Here is a 24,254-nt window from a genome sequence, read left to right as displayed (position 1 = left end):
CCACTGAGTTTCTGTTAAACTATGTTCACTGAACTCAACACTTCCACTGAGTTTCTGTTAAACTATGTTCACTGAACTCAACACTTCCACTGAGTTTCTGTTAAACTATGTTCACTGAACTCAACACTTCCACTGAGTTTCTGTTAAACTATGTTTACTGAACTCAACACTTCCACTGAGTTTCTGTTAAACTATGTTTACTGAACTCAACACTTCCACTGAGTTTCTGTTAAACTATGTTCACTGAACTCAACACTTCCACTGAGTTTCTGTTAAACTATGTTCACTGAACTCAACACTTCCACTGAGTTTCTGTTAAACTATGTTCACTGAACTCAACACTTCCACTGAGTTTCTGTTAAACTATGTTCACTGAACTCAACACTTCCACTGAGTTTCTGTTAAACTATGTTCACTGAACTCAACACTTCCACTGAGTTTCTGTTAAACTATGTTTACTGAACTCAACACTTCCACTGAGTTTCTGTTAAACTATGTTCACTGAACTCAACACTTCCACTGAGTTTCTGTTAAACTATGTTCACTGAACTCAACACTTCCACTGAGTTTCTGTTAAACTATGTTTACTGAACTCAACACTTCCACTGAGTTTCTGTTAAACTATGTTTACTGAACTCAACACTTCCACTGAGTTTCTGTTAAACTATGTTCACTGAACTCAACACTTCCACTGAGTTTCTGTTAAACTATGTTCACTGAACTCAACACTTCCACTGAGTTTCTGTTAAACTATGTTCACTGAACTCAACACTTCCACTGAGTTTCTGTTAAACTATGTTCCACTGAACTCAACACTTCCACTGAGTTTCTGTTAAACTATGTTCACTGAACTCAACACTTCCACTGAGTTTCTGTTAAACTATGTTTACTGAACTCAACACTTCCACTGAGTTTCTGTTAAACTATGTTCACTGAACTCAACACTTCCACTGAGTTTCTGTTAAACTATGTTTACTGAACTCAACACTTCCACTGAGTTTCTGTTAAACTATGTTCACTGAACTCAACACTTCCACTGAGTTTCTGTTAAACTATGTTCACTGAACTCAACACTTCCACTGAGTTTCTGTTAAACTATGTTCACTGAACTCAACACTTCCACTGAGTTTCTGTTAAACTATGTTCACTGAACTCAACACTTCCACTGAGTTTCTGTTAAACTATGTTTACTGAACTCAACACTTCCACTGAGTTTCTGTTAAACTATGTTCACTGAACTCAACACTTCCACTGAGTTTCTGTTAAACTATGTTCACTGAACTCAACACTTCCACTGAGTTTCTGTTAAACTATGTTCACTGAACTCAACACTTCCACTGAGTTTCTGTTAAACTATGTTTACTGAACTCAACACTTCCACTGAGTTTCTGTTAAACTATGTTCACTGAACTCAACACTCAACAGTTTGATTGTGCAAATGATGAATAGTATCATGAAGAAAATGCATTTACAGTTGGGTGAGTACTAAGCCCAATATTTACATATTAATCATCCTTAAGTTCCAAAGTATTACATACTTATTAGCCTGTGCTTACACCAAATACAATGATCAGTTGCATGTAAATTTGCAACTGACAAACATTAAGCTAAATGTATTGTTTATCAAAATGTATTAATATAAAATAAGTATTTGGGAAATGACTTTTACAAGACATATGAAATGTGTAAAGCATTGCACAATGAGTGAGAGATTAATTAGAGAATGCTTCATTAATGACAGTTACAGTTTTTATGAGTAACAGAAGCTTCTAGTTCATGTTTTCCAAGCAGTCATTACTGGAGGCCTACATCATCATACATCAATTCTATGCCAGATGTTTAATGTGATTCAGACTGTTGCTGAGAAAGATAGTTTAACTTAATATTGGACTTGCATTATTATGTTATATAATGAATAGGTACAATACTGCAGGTATACTGTGGACTAGAGTGTATCATTCCTCTGAGTTTTCAGTATCTCTTGATTTATTTTAAAAGTACATATGGACAAAGAAAGATAAATACCAAAAATTAGATGTTTGCTATGCTACTTAAGTATGAAAGTAAAACTCTACTTTCACATATAATAACAAATAAAATTTATATATAATTAACTTTTACCTTATAAGTCAAACATTCCATTAAGAAATAAAAACCTTTTCAACACATCTAAGAGAGAAAGACAACAAAACATATATCATGAATTATCAACTCACAAGTATGGCACTGTTCTTTTCTAAAGTAGCTCTTTATAAAGCAAAAACAATCAACACAGTGGTTTCTATGTTGCATTATCATCTTGGTTATTTTAAAGAATTCTATAGCTTAAAATTTTCTCTTGAACTCTATTGGTGTTTGCAGATCTAAACATAATCTCTGGGATCTAAACATTCACCCACGTGTTTGCCGTGCATGGTGACCCATGAAGGAGAGGAGTGGATCCTGGTGGTTGAGGGGTCCAACCCTAACACACCACTTTGGCCTTGAATTTCTGTAGACAGACAGCTTTGGAGTTGGCCCCCTTGGATCAGTCGACTGGTTCACTTGAGCTAGGGTCAACCAAGTACCAGTGTTGGATGTTCTAAAGAGGTGTTATGGACATTGTATCTAATGCTAGTGTTTGGGTATAGTGCTCACGAAACCCTGGTGTTGCTGCAGTGTCCTTGTTTGTCATTGTAGTGCATCTCCTCTTGTGGCTTCATAGTGGGTGGGGTCAGTGGGCACCGAAGTGTTCCTTTTTTTTTTTTATTATGGTTCCTCCAAATAAAATAGCAAAAAATAGTCCATAGGGAAACAACCATATCTTGAAGATTCTGAGCAGCAATCTTCAACATTTGTAGCACCTGTTGTACCTCATTTTCGTATACTACATTCTCTTTCAGACAAACCTTTAGGTCAGATGTTTCTCTTTCTCATTCAAAAGAGACTAGAGGGACTTGCTGGCTTTCAAAGTCGGTAAAGAAGCTTCACTTTGACATTTAGGTGGAAACATCAACATCTCAACACAGTGAACTCCTCTTGCTATCAATGGCAATTGGGGATATTCCTATTGAGATTACACCTCATGCTACTTTGAATTCATCAGGAGGAGTTATTCTTGAGGGATTTGAATAACATCCCTGACTCAGAGATTCTTGCTGGTTTCTCCACCCAAGAAGTTTCTGCAGTGAGGCATATCACCACTCACAAAGACGGAATTTTGATGCTGACCAATGACCTCATCCTTTCATTTACATCACTACATCCACCTGTCACCATCAAGGCAGGTTATCTTAATTGCAGGGTACGGCCATGCATTCCAAACTCTCTCAGATGTTTCCAGTGTCAGCTGTTTAGTCACTCAAAGATGTCATGTCCTGGTTCCTTGACATGTGCTAGTTACAGTAACAAGAACCACGATGCCTATGTTTGTTAAATGGACCCTCATTGCATCAATTGCAATGGCTTTCACTCATCCTACTTTCGTTGTTGCCTAAATGGTTGGAAGAAAGAGGTGCAACGTTTGAAAACGATTCAAAACTTTACTTACCCTGAGGTTCGAAAGTTGCTATCCACCACTTCGTTCCACTACTACAGTGGGAGTGCAGACAGATCTCTCTGTATCTTCAAAAGAACTGTTCTCAATCCAAATGAAAAGTCTTTTGATCTCCATTGTTAAAAAAGTTGATGAATTAACTTCAACACTCAACTCTGTCTCTGACATACATTCCAGCAAATCCCAAGATCCACTTCCTTTGGTTCTGGATACGATCATTTCCTTGAATACATCTTCTTCTCCCACCCCCAGATGCAATATGATCATTCATTTATATCCTCAGTCACTGGAATCCTCTTCCAACAGTAAAGACCTGCCCAATCGACCCTGAGCAGGATCCATGGAGGTTGATAGACCTCCCTACAATAAAGACTGCAAAGAAAAAAGACATGGTGAAAAACAGAAGGGCTCTCCACCCAGTTTGCTTACACATAAATAAAAATGGCCACCTTGCTACAATGGAACTGTCAAAGTTTATGTTCTAATCTGAATGATATCAAAGTTTTGATTGCTTCCTACCATCTTGTATATCTTTCCTTACAAGAAACATTTCTGAAACCTGCTGATACAGTCACCTTTCAGTGGTTTTCTTTGTACAGAAATGACAGGCAGTGTGATGGATGAGTGCATGAGGGGTGGCCCTGTTGGTTGATCAGCATTGTTCACCATGTCTTTACCACTTGACACACCCTTGGAGACCGTAGCCATCCATGTTTCCTTGGGTTGTATCATCACTGTTTGTTCTCTCTACCTGTTGCCTGGAGAGATCTATGATCAGTCAGACCTTTGTGCTCTTACTTAACAGTTCCCATCTCCTATTTTAATCCTGGGAAAACTTAATGGACATCATCCCTTCTGGAGAAGTGCTGATATTGATGAGAGGGGTCGCTCCATAAAGCATATGCTCTCTGATCACAACCTTTCTCTTTTCAGTAGCAGTTCTTGTACTTATTATCATACACCTAGTCAGTCCTTTACTGCTATTGATCTCTCAGTTTGTTCCCCTTCACTATTCTTTCATTTTTCATGGAGGGTTCACAATAATCCAAGAGGCAGTGATTATTTTCCTATAATTTTGAGAGAGTTTGGCCGTGGTTGATGCCACCAGAGGTGCATGTCCCAGTGGAAGCTGGATCAAGCAAACTGGCCCTTTTCACTGCTCTCGCAGAACTTGATCCTGTCATTGTCTGTAAGCTATAAATAGACAACTGTGTTGCAGCAGTAACTGGCTGTATTATACAGGCAGCTGCTCAATGTATTCCTAAAAACTCAATGTTTTCCATGATATCCTCTTCTATGGTGAAATCCTGCCCACCACATGGCACAGAAGGTTCAAAAACAGGCCTGAGATACTTTTCATAGGTATCTCACACTCTTGCACCTCAGTTTTCTAGCATGCTTGTTGGGTAAGACATCAAAGGCAGAAGGAATCTTGGATTAAGTTCACCAGCATATCTTCTACCACCAGTTCCAAAGTCATATGGGACAAGATTAGAAAGGTCATTTGGCAATATAATTCTGTCTGCTCTCTGATGGCTAGGAAGCAGTTGATATCGAGGCATCGCCTATACCGTAGGTGAAAGCTTTTACTGGATATCTAGCACTTCTACTTCTGCCTCCACCTTCTTAGCCATTGAGACATCGGCAGAGCAATCACCTCTTTCCTTTTGAGCTGATTGTCTCTATGACTATAATCATCCCTTTACACTGGTGGAACTCAAACTGGCCCTTCGTTGGTCTGGCAGTACATCTGGCATGCTGTACCATCTATCTCCTGCTTCTTTTGCTATTCTTCTGATTATTTCTAACCAAATCTGGCAGTAGAACGTTTTTCTGATGCTTGGTGCCAGACTATTGTCCTACCATTCTCTAAGCTTGGGAAGGATCCCAATATTCCTTCAAACTACCATCCAGTTGCTTTGATGAGCTGTCTCTGTAAGACCTTAGAGAGGATGGTTAATGCTTGTCTTGTTTAGTTCCTCGAATCAAACAACCTCCTCTTGCCCACCTAATGTGGATTCTGATGACAGCACTCCACCATGGACCACCTGATTCAACTTGAAATGTCAATCAGAGAAGCCTTTCTTAAATGACATCTTCCATCAATATTCTTTGACGTTGAGAAGGCTTATTATACAACATGGAGGTATGGCATTTTGTGAGACTTTCATATATATGGGTTATGTGACTATTTGCCCATTTTTTATTAAAAAATTTTTAATGGACTGGCAATTCTAAGTTCATGTTGGTTCGACATTTTCCCATTCTTTTCTACAGGAACTTGGAGTCCCTCATGGCTGTGGTTTGTTTCACACTTTTCAGTATAAAGATTAATGTCATCACTGAACAACTCCCTCTTACTGTTGTAAACAGGCTCTATGTTGACAACTTTCACATCTCATGTCAGTTGTTGAACATGAGGTATATTGAGCAGCAGCTACAGACTGCCCTCAATCATTTACTGAAGTTGACCACAGCAAAAGGCTTTAAATTCTCTCTCTCTAAATCTGTTTGTATGCACTTTGCTGCCAATGGGATATTCACCCTGATCATGAACTCTGTATTGGCAAAGTTGTGCTGCCTGTGGTTCCTGAGACAAAGTTCTTGGGGCTTATCTTTGAACGTAAGCTGACCTTTATGCCACACATCAAGCACCTACAGGTCGAATGTACAAGAGCACTGAATATCCTCCATGTCCTCTCTTCCACCACTTGGGGAGTGGATCGATGTTCTATGCTAAAGATATATCGTGCTCTTATTCGATTGAAACTCAACTATGGATCACTGGTCTATGGCTCTGCCAGGATGTCGGCCTTAAAGATGCTGGACCCCATTCATCATCAAGGACTTCGCACTGCACCAGGGCTTTTGCACTTCCCCAGTTCAGAGCTTAAACACAGAGTCTCATGAAACTTCTTTGCACCTGTGCCATTTGCCAATATCTTTGCTATATGCTTCAAAACTTCGTTCTTTACCAAAGCATTCCACCTGGGGTTGTGTTTTCCTTCCTCAGTGGGCTATACTTTTCAGAACAGATGATCTGCTATTGCTCCTTTTGGCTTTCATATCCAGGTGCAGTTGGATGAATTCGAACTGTCCTTGGATAACATTGCTGTATCCACTGTTCAGCCCATTCCACCATTGCTTCTTACAGTCCCCAATTGTGACCTATCTTTAAGTCACCTGAGAATTGCAGAAACTCCCAATTGGAAATACTGTCTGTTATTTGGTGAACATCTTTTAAACCATCCTTCCATTCCTATTTATACAGATGGTTCAAAATCAGGTGACTGTGTGGGCTTTGCCATGGTTTGTTGTGTTTCGGTAGTTGCATGCAGAATTCCCTCTACAGCTTCTGTGTTCACTGCTGAACTATATGCCATTTCTCTTGCCCTGGATCACATTGAAGCTAAGCAGTACTCAAATTGCACTATTTATACTGACTTGCTCAGCTCTCTACTTGTTCTGGAACTGCTTCACATTAGTTCACACCCTGTTCTCTCCGATATTCAAAACTCGCTGGCCCATTTCTCTTTAACATAACATCTACTTCTATCTAGTTGTCTGCATATTGGGCCACATTGGTATTTGCAGGAATGAGCTTGCTCACACCACAGATAAATCTATCTTCTGGCATTATCGCTGTTGTGCCTGTTCTGTACATGGACTACGGTCCTGTATTCGAGGCTCAGCTCTGTGCCAGTTGGCAGTCGACTTGGAGAGAGCAATGTGAAAACAAGCTTTTCCAAAAATAAAACCCTATATTGGACTTTGGCTGTCTTGCTTCCGTAAGGATCAGAAAGAGGAAGTTCTAACTAGACTACACATTGGTCACAGTTTTTAACTCATCGTTTTCTTTTAGCTGGGACTGATGCACCAATGTGTCGTCTGTGTAACAGTCAGGTCACAATAAGCCACATTTTACTGTCTTACTGTTGGTATGGCTCAACAACAGCACCATTTTGAACATGCTCTCTCCGAGGTTTATCCATAAAGTTAGACAGTATTATCGGTGATAGTGACACTTTCCACCTTAGTAAAGTTTTATTTTTTAGCCCATTAATCTTTTTAATACTATTTATGTTTTTTTTGTTTGTACATTACACCTTTTATAATGTGATTCCCTTTTAAGAATCAAAGTACATCTAGTTTGATTTGAAATTAGAAAATGGCTGTAATGTCAAATAACTCAAAACCAGGACTGGAAAGGCCAACTCTCAGATGACTAATGCTGCTGTTTGAACTACCTGTTAGTCATTCTGGCAAGTTATAATTAAAATTTTGCAACAAGTATTTTAAAACTTTTATTACTTTACTCTCTGAAAATGTCCATAACATCAAATAACTCGAAACCATAAAATGAAAGGCCAACTTTAGTTGACTAACGATGGTTTATGAACTTACATATTAGTCTTCCTGGCAAGTTATGATAATTACAGTTATACTATAGAAAGTCCTTCACAACTTGTATTACTGTAGTTTTCTCTTACTTCTGTAGACTAGATGTAAAATTGGTTTTAATCCTATTTATGTTTTTTAATTCAAAAATTAATCTTTGTTTTGTTTTACCTTAATTTCCTTTCATGAAGTTTACTAATTTTACTTTAATTTTAACTCTTTACCAGATGTTTGATGTATTGGGTTGAGGAATAATTCATGAGTGTTTTTTCAAGTTAAAAAATATATTCATAAATGAAACGCTTTAAAAAATATTTCATGTCATTTGGTAGATAATGTTTTGCTCTAATAGATGGTGTGTTTGATTTTCATATGTCTTTAATTTTTGCTTTCATTTTCAGCTCATTAAATGGAATGTCAAGTGGACAAAATCATGCATTTTCGACACCATCTGCTTTTCGCATTTAATTTCTTGCAATTTCGTTTAAAACAATGCATACTATATATCTAGGTATTACATGAAATAAAGTATCATAATAAATGTTTTGGGTTTAATGTGTTCATGCATTGAAGTATTGTATAGTCTTGCATGTAATGCTTGAATGAAATTATTTAAAATGCTCACGAATTATTCCTCAACCTAATAGATAGCCTAGTTGCTTTGTGCCGTAAAACACCAAACCAACCAACCACTATTTATTTATTGGTATCTTACTTTGTCTTGTGAATTATCCCCTGTCAATTTCACAGGTTGGATTTGTCAGTTGGTATGCATAACTTGCCCTTGGCTCACACTTTGGCTCAATTGTGACAGAAGCAAGAGACATTTATTCCTTCTGTGTTGTTCAGTCCATTTCCAGAGAAGCTTTGTCAATATCATTTGGACCCTACTCAGTTATAAATGTTGCTTGTTTGGGTATACATTTTCAAAATCTGCACTAGCTGCCAACAGATTGTTAAATGAAATTCCTGGTAACAATATTTCTTGGTATTAGGTGTTAAACTCTCAGTTGAGGCTGTCTGTGAGATGAGGACATACGTTCGGTCCATGAGAATCTCTTTAGGGGGTTTTGAGACAACTTTTGATGATGATGAAGAACAATTTTTTCCAGTGCCTTCATTTAATAGATTGGCTTTTCATGAGGTACAACCTCGATCAGCCACCTTGTTCTCCTTTTCTTCAGTTAGTCAATCAGGTTTCGTATTTTGGGGTTTTCTCTTGTTGATCTTGAATGTACTCCATCTTTGTTGACAGAAAGGTGTGAGAATAAATATTTCATTTTTCCTCCTTCACTGAATATTACTGTTCATGCTGGGAGATTTGTTGCTAAATTATTTAATGGGAAAGCTATGTTGTGACCCTCATGTTTGTTTTGACAGCATGGTTTGGCTTACCACTGATAGAATGGTGTAATTTGATTTTCAGACTTGATCCACTTTTATACATGTGGGGTTTCAAATTGGACCCTGCAACCTCTTTAAACAGATCAAACGTTTTCATGTTTGTTTGACACTTACTGCTGTTTTAAGATTTCATCTTCTCTCCAAATTTTGTCAGAAACTTATTATCATACCTCACAGCAATTTGAGGGTGAAATTGGTCATTTCTGGACTTCTACCATTGTCTGTTTATTGGCTTTTGCCTATTGTTTAGTTTGCTGGCTCGTATGTTGTGGGATTTATTGGGTTAGAGATCCCTTGATGGAGGGTATTGATCTCCTGCTGTCACTCTCTGTGACTTGTACAAGACTTTTTTCCTTCTATTCATGTTGACGGTGTCCCAGAGGCATTGAAATCTTGAATTGATATCACCCGTTTATATTCTTTTGTGGCATAATTGGCGTTTTGACTTTTATTAGCTCCTGCTGGTAGTTCATTTGTGGCTGTTTGTTGCATGCCCTTACCTTCCAGCTTCTGCTCCTTGAGCTATTAGTGTTGAGAATACATCCCATCCTTGTTTTCTTGGGTCCTTTTCTCAGACTGAATGTCTACTCTATGCAGTTGGGGTCTATGAGAGCAAGGTTACATCATTTTCCAGCCCCCTGAAATTCTTTCACATTAGCTCGATGGGTGATTCAGGTTCTGGCAACAGATCTGGTCATTCAGTTCATGTCTCTGTTATCTTTGCAACCTGTGGTGCTCACACCTCCAACAGATCCAGTGAGTGTGGATTTTTGTTCCAAGACAATCAGGGAGTTATTAATAAAGGGGCTATAAATAAAAAGTTAGTCACTTTTGTAAAGGATTTTATTCCTTGTATTTGTTGTACCCATTTATCTCCTCCTAGCTTTTTGAGATTGATATATCTCATCTTAACAAATTTTTCAGATCCTCCGAGGTTAATGATGGAGTTCTTTCTCAATCAGTGTTGGCATTTTTCAACAGGTTTATGGATGACTAATTTCGATGTCACTGATGCATATCTCCATATTTTCATAAAGAAGTCATCCTTCAATATCTACGTTTTGTATTCAAGGGTCAGGTTCTGCAGTTCAAGTGTCTGTCCTTTAGGCTAGCCTCTTCACCACATGCCTTCTGCATAGTGAGAAGAACTTTCTCTCATCACTTTTATACTTTAAACCTGTGCACTCCCATTATATGGACGAGTGGCTACTTATGGCACCATATCATCAATTAGCAGAACAACAATCAGATTATCCTTTCAGAAACCATCAAGAATGGTTTTCTTATTAAAACTGAGAAGTTCATTGTCTTACCAACTCAACAAGGTTTTAAGCAAGGGCACAACTGACTCCTATTTCTCTCCAGGTTATGGAATGGGCAGTCAGACTGTTACTTACATTTCCTTCTACTATACAGATGTTTTTCACTCTTTTCGGGGATGTGGGCATCCCTTTAATATCTGACTTTTTTGGAATGAGCTCACCTTTAGACAAGAAACCTTTGGGTGCCCCCAGGATCAGTCAGCTGGCCTTGTTGGACTAGTGTTGTGAATATTGTGTCTGATGCTGGTGTTTAGGTATAGTGCTCACGAAAACCTGGTGTTACTGCAGTGTCCTTGTTTGGCATTGTAGTCCATCACCTCGTACAGCTCCATGGTGGGTGGGTTCAATTGCCTATGAATATTTTTTCTATTTAATATAGATACTCCCAATACATGAAGAACATGAGACTAAACAAATGGCTAATTGGAAAACGATCACACGTGGATGATTGTTACTCATTCACCACCACGTTCTGTTTCCACACCTCGATTTCTCATCATCCATTACCTGAGAAATCCTTAGAGCAGGTGTCTCCGTTTTTCATTCAAAGGGGATTGGAGGGCTTTGCTGGCTCGCCCAAGTCAGTCAGAAACCTGTGCTCTGGCAACATTTTGGTTGAAACGTCTACACCAGATACAACAAACTTCTAAATTCTAAGATCATTGGGAATTATACCCGTTGAGGCTACTCCACGTGCTACTCTTATTTTCTCTTGAGAAGTGATCGATGTGAGGGATTTGAAGAACATTCCAGAGTTGGAGATCCTTGCTGATTTCACTAGACAAGGCATTTCTGTTGTACACCATATCTCTACTCACAATTACAGAATCATACAACCAACTAATGTTCTAATTTTGTATGTTTACATCACCATGTCCACCTGCCTCTATCTAAGCCATGCATTCCTTACTCTCTGATGTTTCTAGTGCCAGCCGTTTGGACATTCAAAGGCATTATGTCATGGTTCTTTGACGTGTGCATAGGGGCTTTCCAAAATTCTTCATTTCACAGTTTGTACACTGAGTCTCACGAACCTCCTCTTCACCTACATTGCTTGCAGCTTTTTACAACATGTTTCAAAACTGCAGTTCTTACCACAGCATTCCAGCTTGGCTATTCTCTTTTGGAATAGATGATCTGCCATTCTTTCCTTTGGCCTTTATGTCCAGGTACAGCTGGCTGAATTGAGTCTACCCATGGATGACATTGCTGTGTTCACTGGTCAGCCCATCCCTCCATGGATTATTACCATTCCCACCTGTGACCTGTCTGTTAGTCACCTGTTGAAAGCAGATACTCCCGATTGGAAGTATTGTTTTCTATTTGTCAAACATCTTTTGAACCATTCATGTATCCCCGTTTATACTGATGGTTCAAAATCAGATAACTCTGTGGGTTGTGCCATGATTTGTTGTGGTTCGGTGGTTGCTCCCAGAATCCCCTTTACAGTTTCAGTGTTCACTGTTGAGTTGTACGTCATTTATTTTTCCCTTGATAGCGTAGAAGGTATACAGTATATTAATTGTACTCTATATACAGACTCTCTTAGCTCTCTACTTGCCCTGGAATCGCTTGACGTTAGTTTTCACCCTCTTCTCGTCGATATTCAAAACCGACTGGCTCGTGTTTCTTTATATTCCATTTTTGTCCAGTTTTTCTGAATATCAGGCCAAGTCGGTATTCGTGGGAACGAGGTACCTGACACCGCAGCTAAGTCTGTGTGCTCTAATGCTATCACTGCCCTAAGTTTCCCATACATGGACTATGTTCCTGTATTCAGGGTTCGGCTCTGCGCTAGTTGGCAGTCGACTTGGAGTGAGCAATATGACAACAAGCTTTTCCAGATCAAACTTTCTGTTGGCTTTTGGCCATTTTGTTTTCGTAAAAATCGGAAAGACGAAGTTGTTCTGGCTAAGTTATGCATTGGTCACGGTTTTTGAACGCCATCATTTTCTTTTATCTGCGACTGATGCACTAATGTGTGACCTTTATGACACTCAAGTCACAATAGCCCACAGTTTACTGTCGTCCTTCATTTCAACTCTCTACGACGGTACCATTTTATTCATATTTTTTCCACGGGTATATCCCTGACGCTGAACAGTGTCATTGGTGATGGTGAACACTGTCAATCTTACTTGTGTTTTATTTTTAAGTGTCATTGGCCATTTTAATGCTGTTTAAATCTTTTATGCGAATTTTGGCCATTGTTCTAACTTAATTTCCTTTTTACTTGTCATAGTACATGGCATCGTTTGACATCATGTCTACATGTACTTCTAAGCCTTTTCCTGCAAGAAAGGGTCTTAGGCAAACTGAAAAGTTACATTTGACCTAGGAAAGCAATCATATCATCTATCTGTTCATCTGATTTGGGCAGCTTTGTTTGGCAGCCCCTATACCCAATTTTTATTTCTGGGTCCTTTCTGTTGATGAATTTGGCATTATCAACCTATGCTCTTATTCTATGTTTTTAGTCTTTTTTCTCTCGTTTTCTTATTGCTCTTATTGTCTCTCTTTCTATTTCCAGTTTCTCCTTTTTCTCATTTTTTTATGTCTTCTTCTAGTGTTTCTTCCTCTCTTCTGTTGCTGCTTTCTCTCTCTTGGCTTGTTGTAGCTACACTAGCTGTGAGCGACTTGTTAGCAATAAATTCGAATAATAAAATAGAGTATACAATCCACTTGTTTTAAATTGTATATTCAAAGTAAACCAAACTTGGGTACAAAACGTTTTCACTATTGGATATCACAATGGTATCTAAAACTCAATAATTCTCTCTCTATTCTGTTATCACAGTAGAATCAGTAATAAATTGTTACCTCATGAGCTACCACAGTTGTATCCAAAGCTTTAACTAATTTTATTTTATGTCTAAAGGCTACGCAAGTTGTTTCAATTATTTTAGAACCCAACTTACAAGACATTATTATTCTTATCTTCGTCATACTGTGAATCACACTGAATATTGCCTGTTAGGGTTAAACTACAGAGGTTAACTTCATTTCCACAAACAATGTTTTGTGACTGAACTAAACTTGCGTCGTCTATACCATAGGCGGTCTCACTTATTGCGCAGACTTGTGAATTCTCCAGAACTCTACACATGAAAGGGCTTATGCCTTTTAATCTATTGTACTTCCGTTTTCTTGACATTATTGGCTCCATTTACTGAATTCTGTCCAGATAGCCGTTTTAGTTTATTCAAGCTCTAACACGCAAGTTCCTTTCCTAGAGGCCCGATATGGCCAGGTGGTTAGAGCGCTCGATTTAAGCCCGCGGGTTCGAATCCCCATCACACCAAACATTATCGCCCTTTCAGCCATGGGGACGTTATAATGTTACGGTCAGTCTCACTATTCGTTAGTAAAACAATAGCCCAAGAGTTTGCAGTGGGTGATGATGATTAGCTGCCTTCCTTCTGGGGCATGGCATGGCCTAGCGCGTTAAGGCGTGCGCTTCGTGAGGGTCGCGGGTTCGCGCCCGAGTCGCGCCAAACATGCTCGCACTCCCAGCCGTGGGGGCGTTATAATGTTACGGTCAATCCCACCTTTCGTTGGTAAAAGAGTAGCCCAAGAGTTGGCGGTGGGTGGTGATTCCCTCTAGTCTTACACTGCTAAATTAGGGACGGCTAGCACAGATAGCCTTCGAGTAGCTTTGTGCGAAATTCCAAAAAACAAACCAAAACAACAAGCCTTCCTTCTAGTCTTTCACTATTAAATTAGGGACGGCTAGCGCAGATAGCTTACGTCCAACTTATGCGCGAAATTCAACACAAACCAAACAATCTTTTCCTACAGCTGTGACCCCTCTCCAAAAAATAAATAAATAAAAAATACACCGTTCATAAATACTCTTACTTTTACAGTTAATCGAAGTTTCATACTGAAATCACAGATTTTTAAGAATAAGTAAAACGTTTTATCTCTTAAGTTCAGCTATAAATTATATTTAAATGACCAATCAAAGTACAAAAATCTATTACGATATAAGGTCCTATTACCTACTCGCATGCATTCCAGTATCGTATATAAATACATATGTGGTGGCTGTAATGCCACTTACACTGGCAAAGTTTACGCCATTTACACCGCTAATATACAGAAGTACAAGTAGAAGTGGTAACAAATTCACCAGACTTCACGACTCGCACACACGGCGAAAGCTGTAACCATTATGTCTTGGTAACGAATGTAAAAGTCATCCCATCTGGATCATCAAATGCTGAAGTCTTAATTAAAGAAAGTTTATCTGTTTTCATTAAACTCTCAAATTTAAATTATAACAAAACTTCATTACAATTAAGTCTGTTCTAAATACCTTGACGTTATTATATTGCGTTATTGTCTCGTAATTTATTTCATACTTTTATGCTGTATTTTAAATTACTTGTATAGTGTTTTATACTTCATATGTCTGTACCTTATAATTTCCCATGTTCATTATAGTTCGCTGAAGATGAAATATGTATATTCCGAAACATCAAAGAATTAAATATTTATTACTGAACGTACGTGTCAACTGTTGCTGTTATTCATTATTAAACCTCAATTTCCGTCGAATAAATCTATTGCAAATATACCTTTACACATATACCCAACGTACTTCATCCTTCACAGCCAGTTAAACACATTTTCCCAACCTACTCATCAAAACACACCCCACGATTATATCTACGACATCTTCCACATCATATTAAGTATATCAAGTAGTAGATTTTTAATATTCTTTGTTTAGGCTTCATTATTTCTTGTAATTGTAATTGCTATATGCAGTGAAATGACGCATGCATGTGTACAGTATCAGATTATATCGTAGATACACAAACTTCCAACATAGTTACATGTGAACGTGTAAGAAGCATTGCAGCGTGACGAATTAAATGAAGTCGTGCGTACCAGTACATGAATTTGTGTACGAGGCAATATAGTATGTGTGTGCGTGTGTGGAGTTTTCTTTAAGGTGGTGTCTTTGATACTTCGGTTTGCTTGTACACCTAACCCAGACAGGAATAATTCAAATGTATAAAGGAGTGTTTAATCGTGAAGCTATCAAACAGTTTAAATAGAAGACATTTGTTTTATGATGTCTGAACTTTGTAGAAACCAAAAGAAACACCCTGCGTGTGGTGTCTTGTTTCTGTGAATATGACACAGCGCTGCTTTCCTATAGTAGCGACATTCGACGTTACTTTGTTCAGTTGCTTCATATTTGTGAGTTGTTATCGGTGCTGCGGTATTTGACCGTTTCTAGCAACTAGAATTCGCGTTGTTAAAACAAACCAAAAAAAAAAACTGATGATAATTTGATTAGAAATATCTTTCTGCGTAATGTCCGTTGAATAAGTATCTGTAACATTAAAAGGTATATCGTTTTAAGAATTCTTTCCTGTTTCCCCATGGCCCAGTGTGACAGGAACACTGGATGTGAAAGGGTCTCTGTGGATGTAGATATTGAAGACTTATGGGAAGCCGAAACTCGTGGTATGTGAGACGAAAGATAGCTTATCTTTATAATGCTGTAAATCAGTTATTCCTTTGCAACCAAAATATATGAATTGAGATGGAATTGTTGATAAGTTTCGAAATTACCCTATATGATTTACTTCAGTATGTAATCTTTGACGCCTGAGAATACAATTATAAACAGAAAATTTGAACTGTCGTATTGTAACACCATGATTTAATGACAGTATCAGTCTATTCATATTCAGTGTTAATAATTCCCAAGCATTGACTATATTGTAGTTGGTAATGTATACAAGTGTTGAAATTAGTGTTGTGTTCCTGTATCAGAATGTACTCTGCAAATGTGTGGATAAAATCTTATGCAGCAAACATCAGTATGCATTAGATAAACTGTACAGAGAAGGTCGGATGAGTGAAAACTGTTTCGTATTATTTATTTCGGAAGTCTCCGATTTATTATGTTACGTACGTTAGTTGTTGTTTGTTTTTTAATTTCACGCAAAACTACACGAGGGCTACCTGCGCTAGCTTTCCCTGATTTAGCAGTGTAAGATTAGAGTGAAGGCAACTAGTCATTACCACCCACCGCCAACTCTTGGGCTACTTTTTTAGCAACGTATAGTGGGATTGACTGTAACTTTATAACACCCCATGGCTGAAAGAGCGAGCATGTTTGGTGTGACGGGGATTTGAACCCGCGACCCTTAGATTACGAATCGAGTGCCTTAACCACCTGGCCATGCCGGCCCCACGTTAAGTATTACTATTTCAAATAACCGGAAATTTGAATTTGAGCTTATTAGTTAATTAAAATTAGTATATATTAAACTTATGTTATTTGCCAACAAGATTGATACACACAATTTTTTACACAAATATATTTTACTATACAAACATAAAGCAATACAATTTACAATAACGGTTATTATCAGTAGTTTATTACAAATGATAGTTTACATACAACAGTTTTACAAACTCACACAGTATACGGAGTCTTGTATCCGGTTTAGAACTAAATATTTTATCGACGATCCAGGTCCACGACGAGCAACTTAATTCTGCGTTCATATTGTTACGCCTTGCCCAAGCTAACGCTTTTGCTTGACTCGCTTAACATCGGGTACAAGTTGATTCCTTCCAGCAAATATATTTAATGTCTTAATAGAAATAATAATATCCAAAGTAACTCACTGTCAAACAAGTAATGTTGCTTTTCACTTTCAAGAATGCGTCACAAGTTTCGAGAACGTGCGGGACTTGCGCAATACCACTCAAGTATATACGTCACATGCCAAATATACGTATATGCAAAAACAAGCATAAGCACTAAAATAAACGTTTAACGATAAATCTGTTACAAAATAAATTTTGAAAAAAGGAAAAATATTTTATTCCAACCCACGTTTCAGCTCATGCCTTTCCCAAGGGTTACAGCATCACATACAAATGATAACCGAAAGAACACACAACAATTTAATCATACTTAGTAATGTTAAGTGTGTTTACATGCACGTTAAACAGAATACGAATAACATTAAGATAAAAAAAAACGCAAGCTATCCAACAAAAATAATGATAATAATCATAAGAATCTACAATTGTTTATGTTTATTTCAGATTTATAAGATTGACGCAAAAGAGACTTTCAATTTTCTTTCAAGAAAATGATTACATTTAGCTAAGAGTTTGTTAAATGGTGGTGTATCTGCTGTGCCTTGTTTCAACAGAATATTATTGGCGTGGTTTCCAAATGTTCTTGGACTTGAACGGCTTGTGCTGTCATTGTATTTATCATATTAACATTATGCGTCATTTTATTATTATATTTACAACAGTACAAGGGTCATCCAATCAATTGTTTCTAGCAAGAGGTTTTTCATTTACAGTCATTTTTCTTATAGAAAACCGAATGAACATGTAATTTTTCAAGTGTAGACTCCAAATTTTAGACGATACGAATATTTAGCCTAGATTTTTTACAGCTTTGCGTAAATGTCTAGTGAGGAATTCCTTAAAGATTTTTTTATAATCATACCTCGTTTGGCATTAGTTAGTGTGAATTGAAGTGTAAGATCAACAGTTTAACACGTGGTTTCTGGAGTGAGTTAGTCAATTTTTTTCTGTAAACTTCAGTATTCTTAGATGAATTAAATTTTGTTCTGGACTGTAAAATTTAGTATTCCATTGCAGTCTGTTTAATTCCTTCAGGTTTCCCTCCTTCCCAAAAGAAAACAAAACAAAACACGCAATGTGGGGTTAAAGTGCCATGATTCTAAAAGTTAATACTTCGGATTTTAGGAGGTGTTCAAAAAGCACGTAACATCATATGCATTGCTCTTGATTTTGTGGCTCCAACCGCAGTTTTGTCATTTAAAAAAACGTAAGATAGTTTTGTGCACATGTCGTACTCTGTATTTAACTGAAAGAAGCAGTCGCGGTCATTGAAAAGGAACTCTGAAAACATTGAAATTTTTGTCTAAAACCTAAAAATTTTCGTGACTTCTGCGAACATGTACCCGAAATTATTACGATGCATATTTGGGAGAAAATGAATTTTCTTTTCGATACTAAACCATAACAAGCATGTATGTATGTATAGTGGGGTTAAACCTTGTTCTTGATACTACACCTAATACTCGTGTGTGGGTTCTTTCACATGCTAGACAGAGTAGTTTCATGTGCTTCTGTGAGACAGTAGATTTTCTTAATTACACAGACTCGCACTGTACGCCTGCAGCAACCATGTAAGTGTACACATCTCCAAACATTATTACATTTTTTGTAAGTTCTGTGTATCGTTGCATGGAATCCTGTGAGAAAGCCTTATTATCATTGATATATATATTGAAAACAAATAATTATAACCAATTTTAGTCTTTCACTCTACAGTTATAAGTTTATTTTCTCCTTCAACAAATATTTTCTGTATGTGGGAGAGAGAAAAAAGTATTTGACGAGTGATAATAGCAATACTGTTCAACTACTTTTATCAAGATCCTGGAAAGTTCAGCTACTTGCATTTATCATTTTCATTTCGTGAGTAATCCGGGCAATAAAAATCGTGACTGAACGAGTGCACTGTGTTCCTTGGTTCGTGACGCCTATTACAGTCTTGTCGTAATTTATTTTTTATGTACTTGTCTATAGCATAAACAACATTTAGAAAACATCACGCAATATAGACGCTTAAAATTTAAGTTGTGTCTCTAACTTTTACTAATATAATTGTGAGGTAGGAATGCATTTTTATATTATGATCAAGTTCCATGTGGTAAAGTGTCGTTGTATTTATTGTTTTCGCAGGCAAATATCAGTTCACATTGGTGGTAATTTGACATATATCACGTATTATAATTTATGTCAGAGTTTTATAAACTGAAAAATAATACTGAGACATATCTGGTCTGAACTGGATATTTTATTGACGGTTCACGGAGAATGATATAATTATATGTTGATACGTAGGTACGCTTTTCTTGACAGGAAAGCTAGCTAGCTCTATTCTTGGCCAGCATCACGCGGTTTATAAGCTCACTTTTCACCGAGGAAGATATCTAATGTCCTCATATAAATACTAACGTCCGAAGTTAATTCTCTGAAGGTGAACGATTTATAATGTTCAAAATCTATAAACATTTTGGTCAAATATCTGTAGTTTTTCCAATTAACAAGCGTTTATCGCAATTATAGCTTCAGAGGCTTATAGCATACTGACAAGCAGACCAACAATATTATTAAACTGTTTCACCCCCGTGTTGCGTTGGTTACCTTTTATAAGTTTAAGATGAGATTTTCTAAAAATATTCAGTTGAGGCAACAATACTGGTATTTTACATTCATTGTTGATTCTTACGCTTGAGGATCTTGTAGAAATTCAGAGAACGGTATGGACTTTCGCAATAGACATTTAACAGTATAACTTTCATACATTTCTAAACACATATTTATCCAAAACAAGCATCGATATTAAAAATAAACATACATTAGTGAATTCGTTACAAATGGACAAAGCTTAATTTTAAAGTTTATAAACGAAACTGGGTTATTTTTGAAACCTCAGGAGCTTTGTATGACTTGCATTATTTGAAAATAGCCTTTTTCCTGTATGGAGATTTTCCTTAATCCTTTTTTATTCAAATTAATCACAAAAATTCTGCTATAAAAATATTAAATTGAATTTTAACCTGTATATACTATACTAATGTTTTAGTCGAAAGTCGTTTAATGTGTACATGTGTATTTTTTATACCTATACTTGTAAAAGTAAAAAGAACGAAAATGTTTGTCCAGATATATTCAGTGGTATTTACAACCAAGCTTGGGGTATGTCATAGGGCAGTTATTACCCTTTGACGCTGATGCTGGTCCTCGCTGCTCACAACAAAAATATGTTTGTTTAGCTAATGACTTCACAGTTTTGATCCAATTTTATTTCTAAAATTTGTTTGAGTTTTTTTTTCCTTGAAATTGTTTTCGAAATTTTCTTAGAAAGTTTTGGGTTATTTCATTAAAATTATCAAACATTCACATTTTTGCCATAAAAATGGCAGCCAAAGCACAAAGGTCACATCCGCAAAGTGGCAGGGCTGCACCTGAAAACCCCATGCTTTTCAAATGGTCATTTCTATATTGGATGTTCAAACGTAGCATTACCATAAAATACCAGATAGGATAAATAATTTATAATGTGGTACATCAAGAAGCATTTCGAGTATGAAGAAACATTGAGGCTGTAGAAAGGAATTAATAAATGTAACAAAGTAATTGTAACATCATAATTTATGTATTAAGTAAATTAAATTACATGTAAAAAAATGCATATAAATACAAATTATTGATTTAACAGTTTAAGTTAACACTCAATCATTCCCCCGGCGATAGGATATAACATATATACATATATATAGAAAGATGCGTGTGAATAGATAGATATATGTGTTGCTTGCAAACAGTATTAATTGTTAAGTGCACATAATGTATTTTAAAAACAAGTCAATATTTTTAATTTTTTGTGCGTTATTCAAACTCTGTATTAAAAAAAACAACACAATCGCCGGGAAAACGTGCAATCGCATTTATCTACTGTAATCAAGTGTCTATAAATGAAGCTGAATACTACAATGTATTGAGTCGATTGATTTATTGCGTATTGAATTATCTCAGAATTACTAATTTGGGAGGGAGTTGGTGACTAAGGGATAAGTCTGAGGACTTTAAATGCTGATGTTCGAGTTTGTATTCGTGGTAAGCACATCACAGATAGTGTATTGTGTAGTTTTGCACTAAACAAAATTAAGTAAATGGAGTAGACTTTTAAACGTTTTTCTAAGCTGCGTTTGCGCAAAATTCCGTATGGGTCAATGACTGTTTGATACGGTGTCCCTAATTAGACTTGTAAGTCAGTCGGTCATAAAATGAAACCAAACATCAGTGTGACAATTAATTCCAATCATTACATATACACTATTTAGTTTTTATGTATTATACACATCAAATGATAGCTGTAACAAAGAAATATGTAGAAGCACTATGTGACCAATTTAGAAACAAGTCGCTAGTTTGAGAGTTGTAAACGAGAGTGCATTGAAAGAAGTGTTAGCCTTGTGTAAAGCCATGATCCCATGTATATGTACACGCTTTTGAACTATAATTTTTCATCCAAAACCGTGATCACGTAAACCATCATACTTTTCCTTTTCCAGTTTTAGCAGAAAACATACAGTATAAATTCAGGCTCCATGACGAAGTTTTTGGATTATTTTTAATTTTATAATAAACGTTCTAGAAAATTTTAAGTTCGAATAAGGGCACTACTTTCAGTGCAACTTGAGAGTACTAAGTATAGTTATATTCATGGCATAAACTAAGATATTTGTATTATTTCATTCATCGTGAATCTTCCATATACACGTGTTAACTTTCAACATTAATGTTTCTTGTGTATTATAATTTATCTCGGCAGTCTCCGACTTAGTATATTACGTAGGTTTTCTGTTACTATTTCAAATAGCCGTAAATCTGAATTTGAATTTAGAAGTCAATTAAATGACGATATTTATTAAATATATGATATTTGACAAAAAGGATTGATACACAATTTTCTTTCTAAACACAAAGTGACGGCTATCAAAATGAAAACGTATTTTACATATAGACATCGTACATTGTTGATTCTTGCGCTCGAGTATCTTCTACAATTTATAATAACGATTATTACAAATTATGGTTAATATTCAAGAGTTTTTTAAACTTACAAACGATGCTAAGTATTCTACTTATTCTGGAACTGAATAGTTTATCGACGTTCAGGGAGAGCGGATTAATTCTAAGTTGATACACTTCTCTTAACGTGAAATCTAGTTTGTTATTCTTTGCTGGTCTCAGGCCAGTTACAAGCTGACGATTTTTACCGACGAAGATATGTAATGTCCTCGTAGAAATACTAACGTCTGAAGTTAATTTACTGTAGGTAAACAATTTGTAATGTCCAAAGGTCGCAAACGTTACTGGTAAATATCTGTCGTTTTCCGATTAATAAGCGTTTATCACAATTATATCTTCCGAGGTTCCAGCGTGTTGCGATCGCTACCTTTTACACTCGTGAGGCGAGATTCTCGAAAGTTCAGGTGATAATAATAATTGTATTTTGGCCCAGCATGGACAGGTGGTTTAGGCGCTCGATTCGTAATCCGAGGGTCGCGAGCTCGAATCCCCGTCGCACCAAACATGCTCGCCTCTTTCAGTCGTGGGGGCGTTATAAGTGACGGTCAATCCCACTATTCTTTGGTAAAAGAGTAGCCCAAGAGTTGGCGGTAGGTAGTGATCACTAGCTACCTTCCCGCTAGTCTTCCAATGATAAATTAGGGTCGGCTAGCAAAATTTAAAAAAAAAAGGTATTTTACATATACGCATCGTACATTATTGATTCTTACGCTCGAGTATCTTCTACAAATTTAGAGAACTTTCGCAATACACATTTAACAATATACATTTCATGCAGTTCTAAATATGTATAAAACTGAAACTAACTTTGATATTAAAATAAATGTATAACAGTAAGTCTGTTACATGTTGCATAACTAATTGCCATGATTAGTTAACGTTTGTTTGTAATTAAGAGATCTTTGTTCACACTATTGGTTAAAATCATCATCCTCTTCCTACAAGCACTCTAATCTTTAATTCTGCGGAGTGATTTAGTAGGAAGAGATTAAATAATATTTATGTGTATATATATATATATATATATACATACATGCATATATGTATGTAATGACTTTTCCATAATGTTTAGAACGTGAAGTCGTGTGTTTCGACTTCGTGCTTTGAGAAACTGTAATGACTTTCCCGTAATACTGTAAAATCTGTGTTTTGGTATAATAAAGTCACATCGAGCTATCTGTTGTGTCTACCGAGGGGAATTGAACCCTTGGTTCAACACTAAACGTTGTAAATCCGAAGATTTGCCAAAGTCGACTGGAAACGTAAAATTCTGTTTGCGTGTCTACATATTAGGCTTTTCCGTAACATGATATGACTTTTTTGTTCTTGTCATTTTATACTGGTTTTTCTTTAGAATTGAGAATATTGAGTTTTTGTTGACTGAGGTTTGTATATGCTGTATTACACTGTTGGTGTAGACATGATTTGAAGATTTTTAAAACATTTTATCCACATTAATTTATTAAATGCGCAATAACATTTTCAGTTCTATCACTTAACATCATTTTTCACAAATATATATATAGGTAAACATTCCAGTAACTCGCACGTTTACGATGGGAAGATTGTAGTCACTTTTAGTAGGTCACTTTTATGTATGCACAATTACACCGGCAGTCACGACAGCTGATGCCGTTACCTTCTGCTAAATTCCATCGTAGGACGTATTTGTTTTGTTTAGAGCAAAACCCACTTGGCTATATGCTGTGACTCCCGCAGGGAATTAAACCTCGGATTTCAACGTTATAAAGCCGTGAACTTACCGCTGCCTCACCGGGAGACAATAAGTAGTAACTCTTTGTCTTCGTTGTCGTTTTCTCTACATATGCATTTTTATTGTCTTTTCTTTTAGGATTTGTTTGTTGTTGTCGAACGTATGCACGTGCCTATTAATTGAAAGTAACTTC

The 24,254-nt window shown here is 36.7% G+C and overlaps 1 protein-coding gene across 12 annotated transcripts in view; it reads left to right on the top strand.

Annotated features, from left to right (window-relative positions):
- LOC143240371 (rho family-interacting cell polarization regulator 2-like) overlaps positions 1–24,254 on the top strand; it is a 200,633-nt gene that overhangs the window by 65,795 nt on the left and 110,584 nt on the right. For 4 of the 12 annotated variants that reach the window (XM_076482708.1, XM_076482700.1, XM_076482716.1 and 1 more), the window contains exon 1: positions 13,134–16,140. The exons of the other annotated variants lie outside the window; for them this stretch is intronic. In XM_076482708.1, coding sequence (XP_076338823.1) covers positions 16,056–16,140 — 85 coding nt within the window. In that variant the 5' untranslated portion in view covers positions 13,134–16,055. Of the gene's footprint in view, positions 1–13,133; positions 16,141–24,254 lie in introns of those variants that run through there. 12 annotated transcript variants of the gene reach the window in all.

This window comes from Tachypleus tridentatus, chromosome 2 (assembly GCF_004210375.1).
Source record: "Tachypleus tridentatus isolate NWPU-2018 chromosome 2, ASM421037v1, whole genome shotgun sequence".
NCBI lineage: Eukaryota > Metazoa > Arthropoda > Merostomata > Xiphosura > Limulidae > Tachypleus > Tachypleus tridentatus.
Note: the sequence above shows the minus strand (reverse complement) of the source record. Positions and strands in the feature narration are given on the sequence as shown.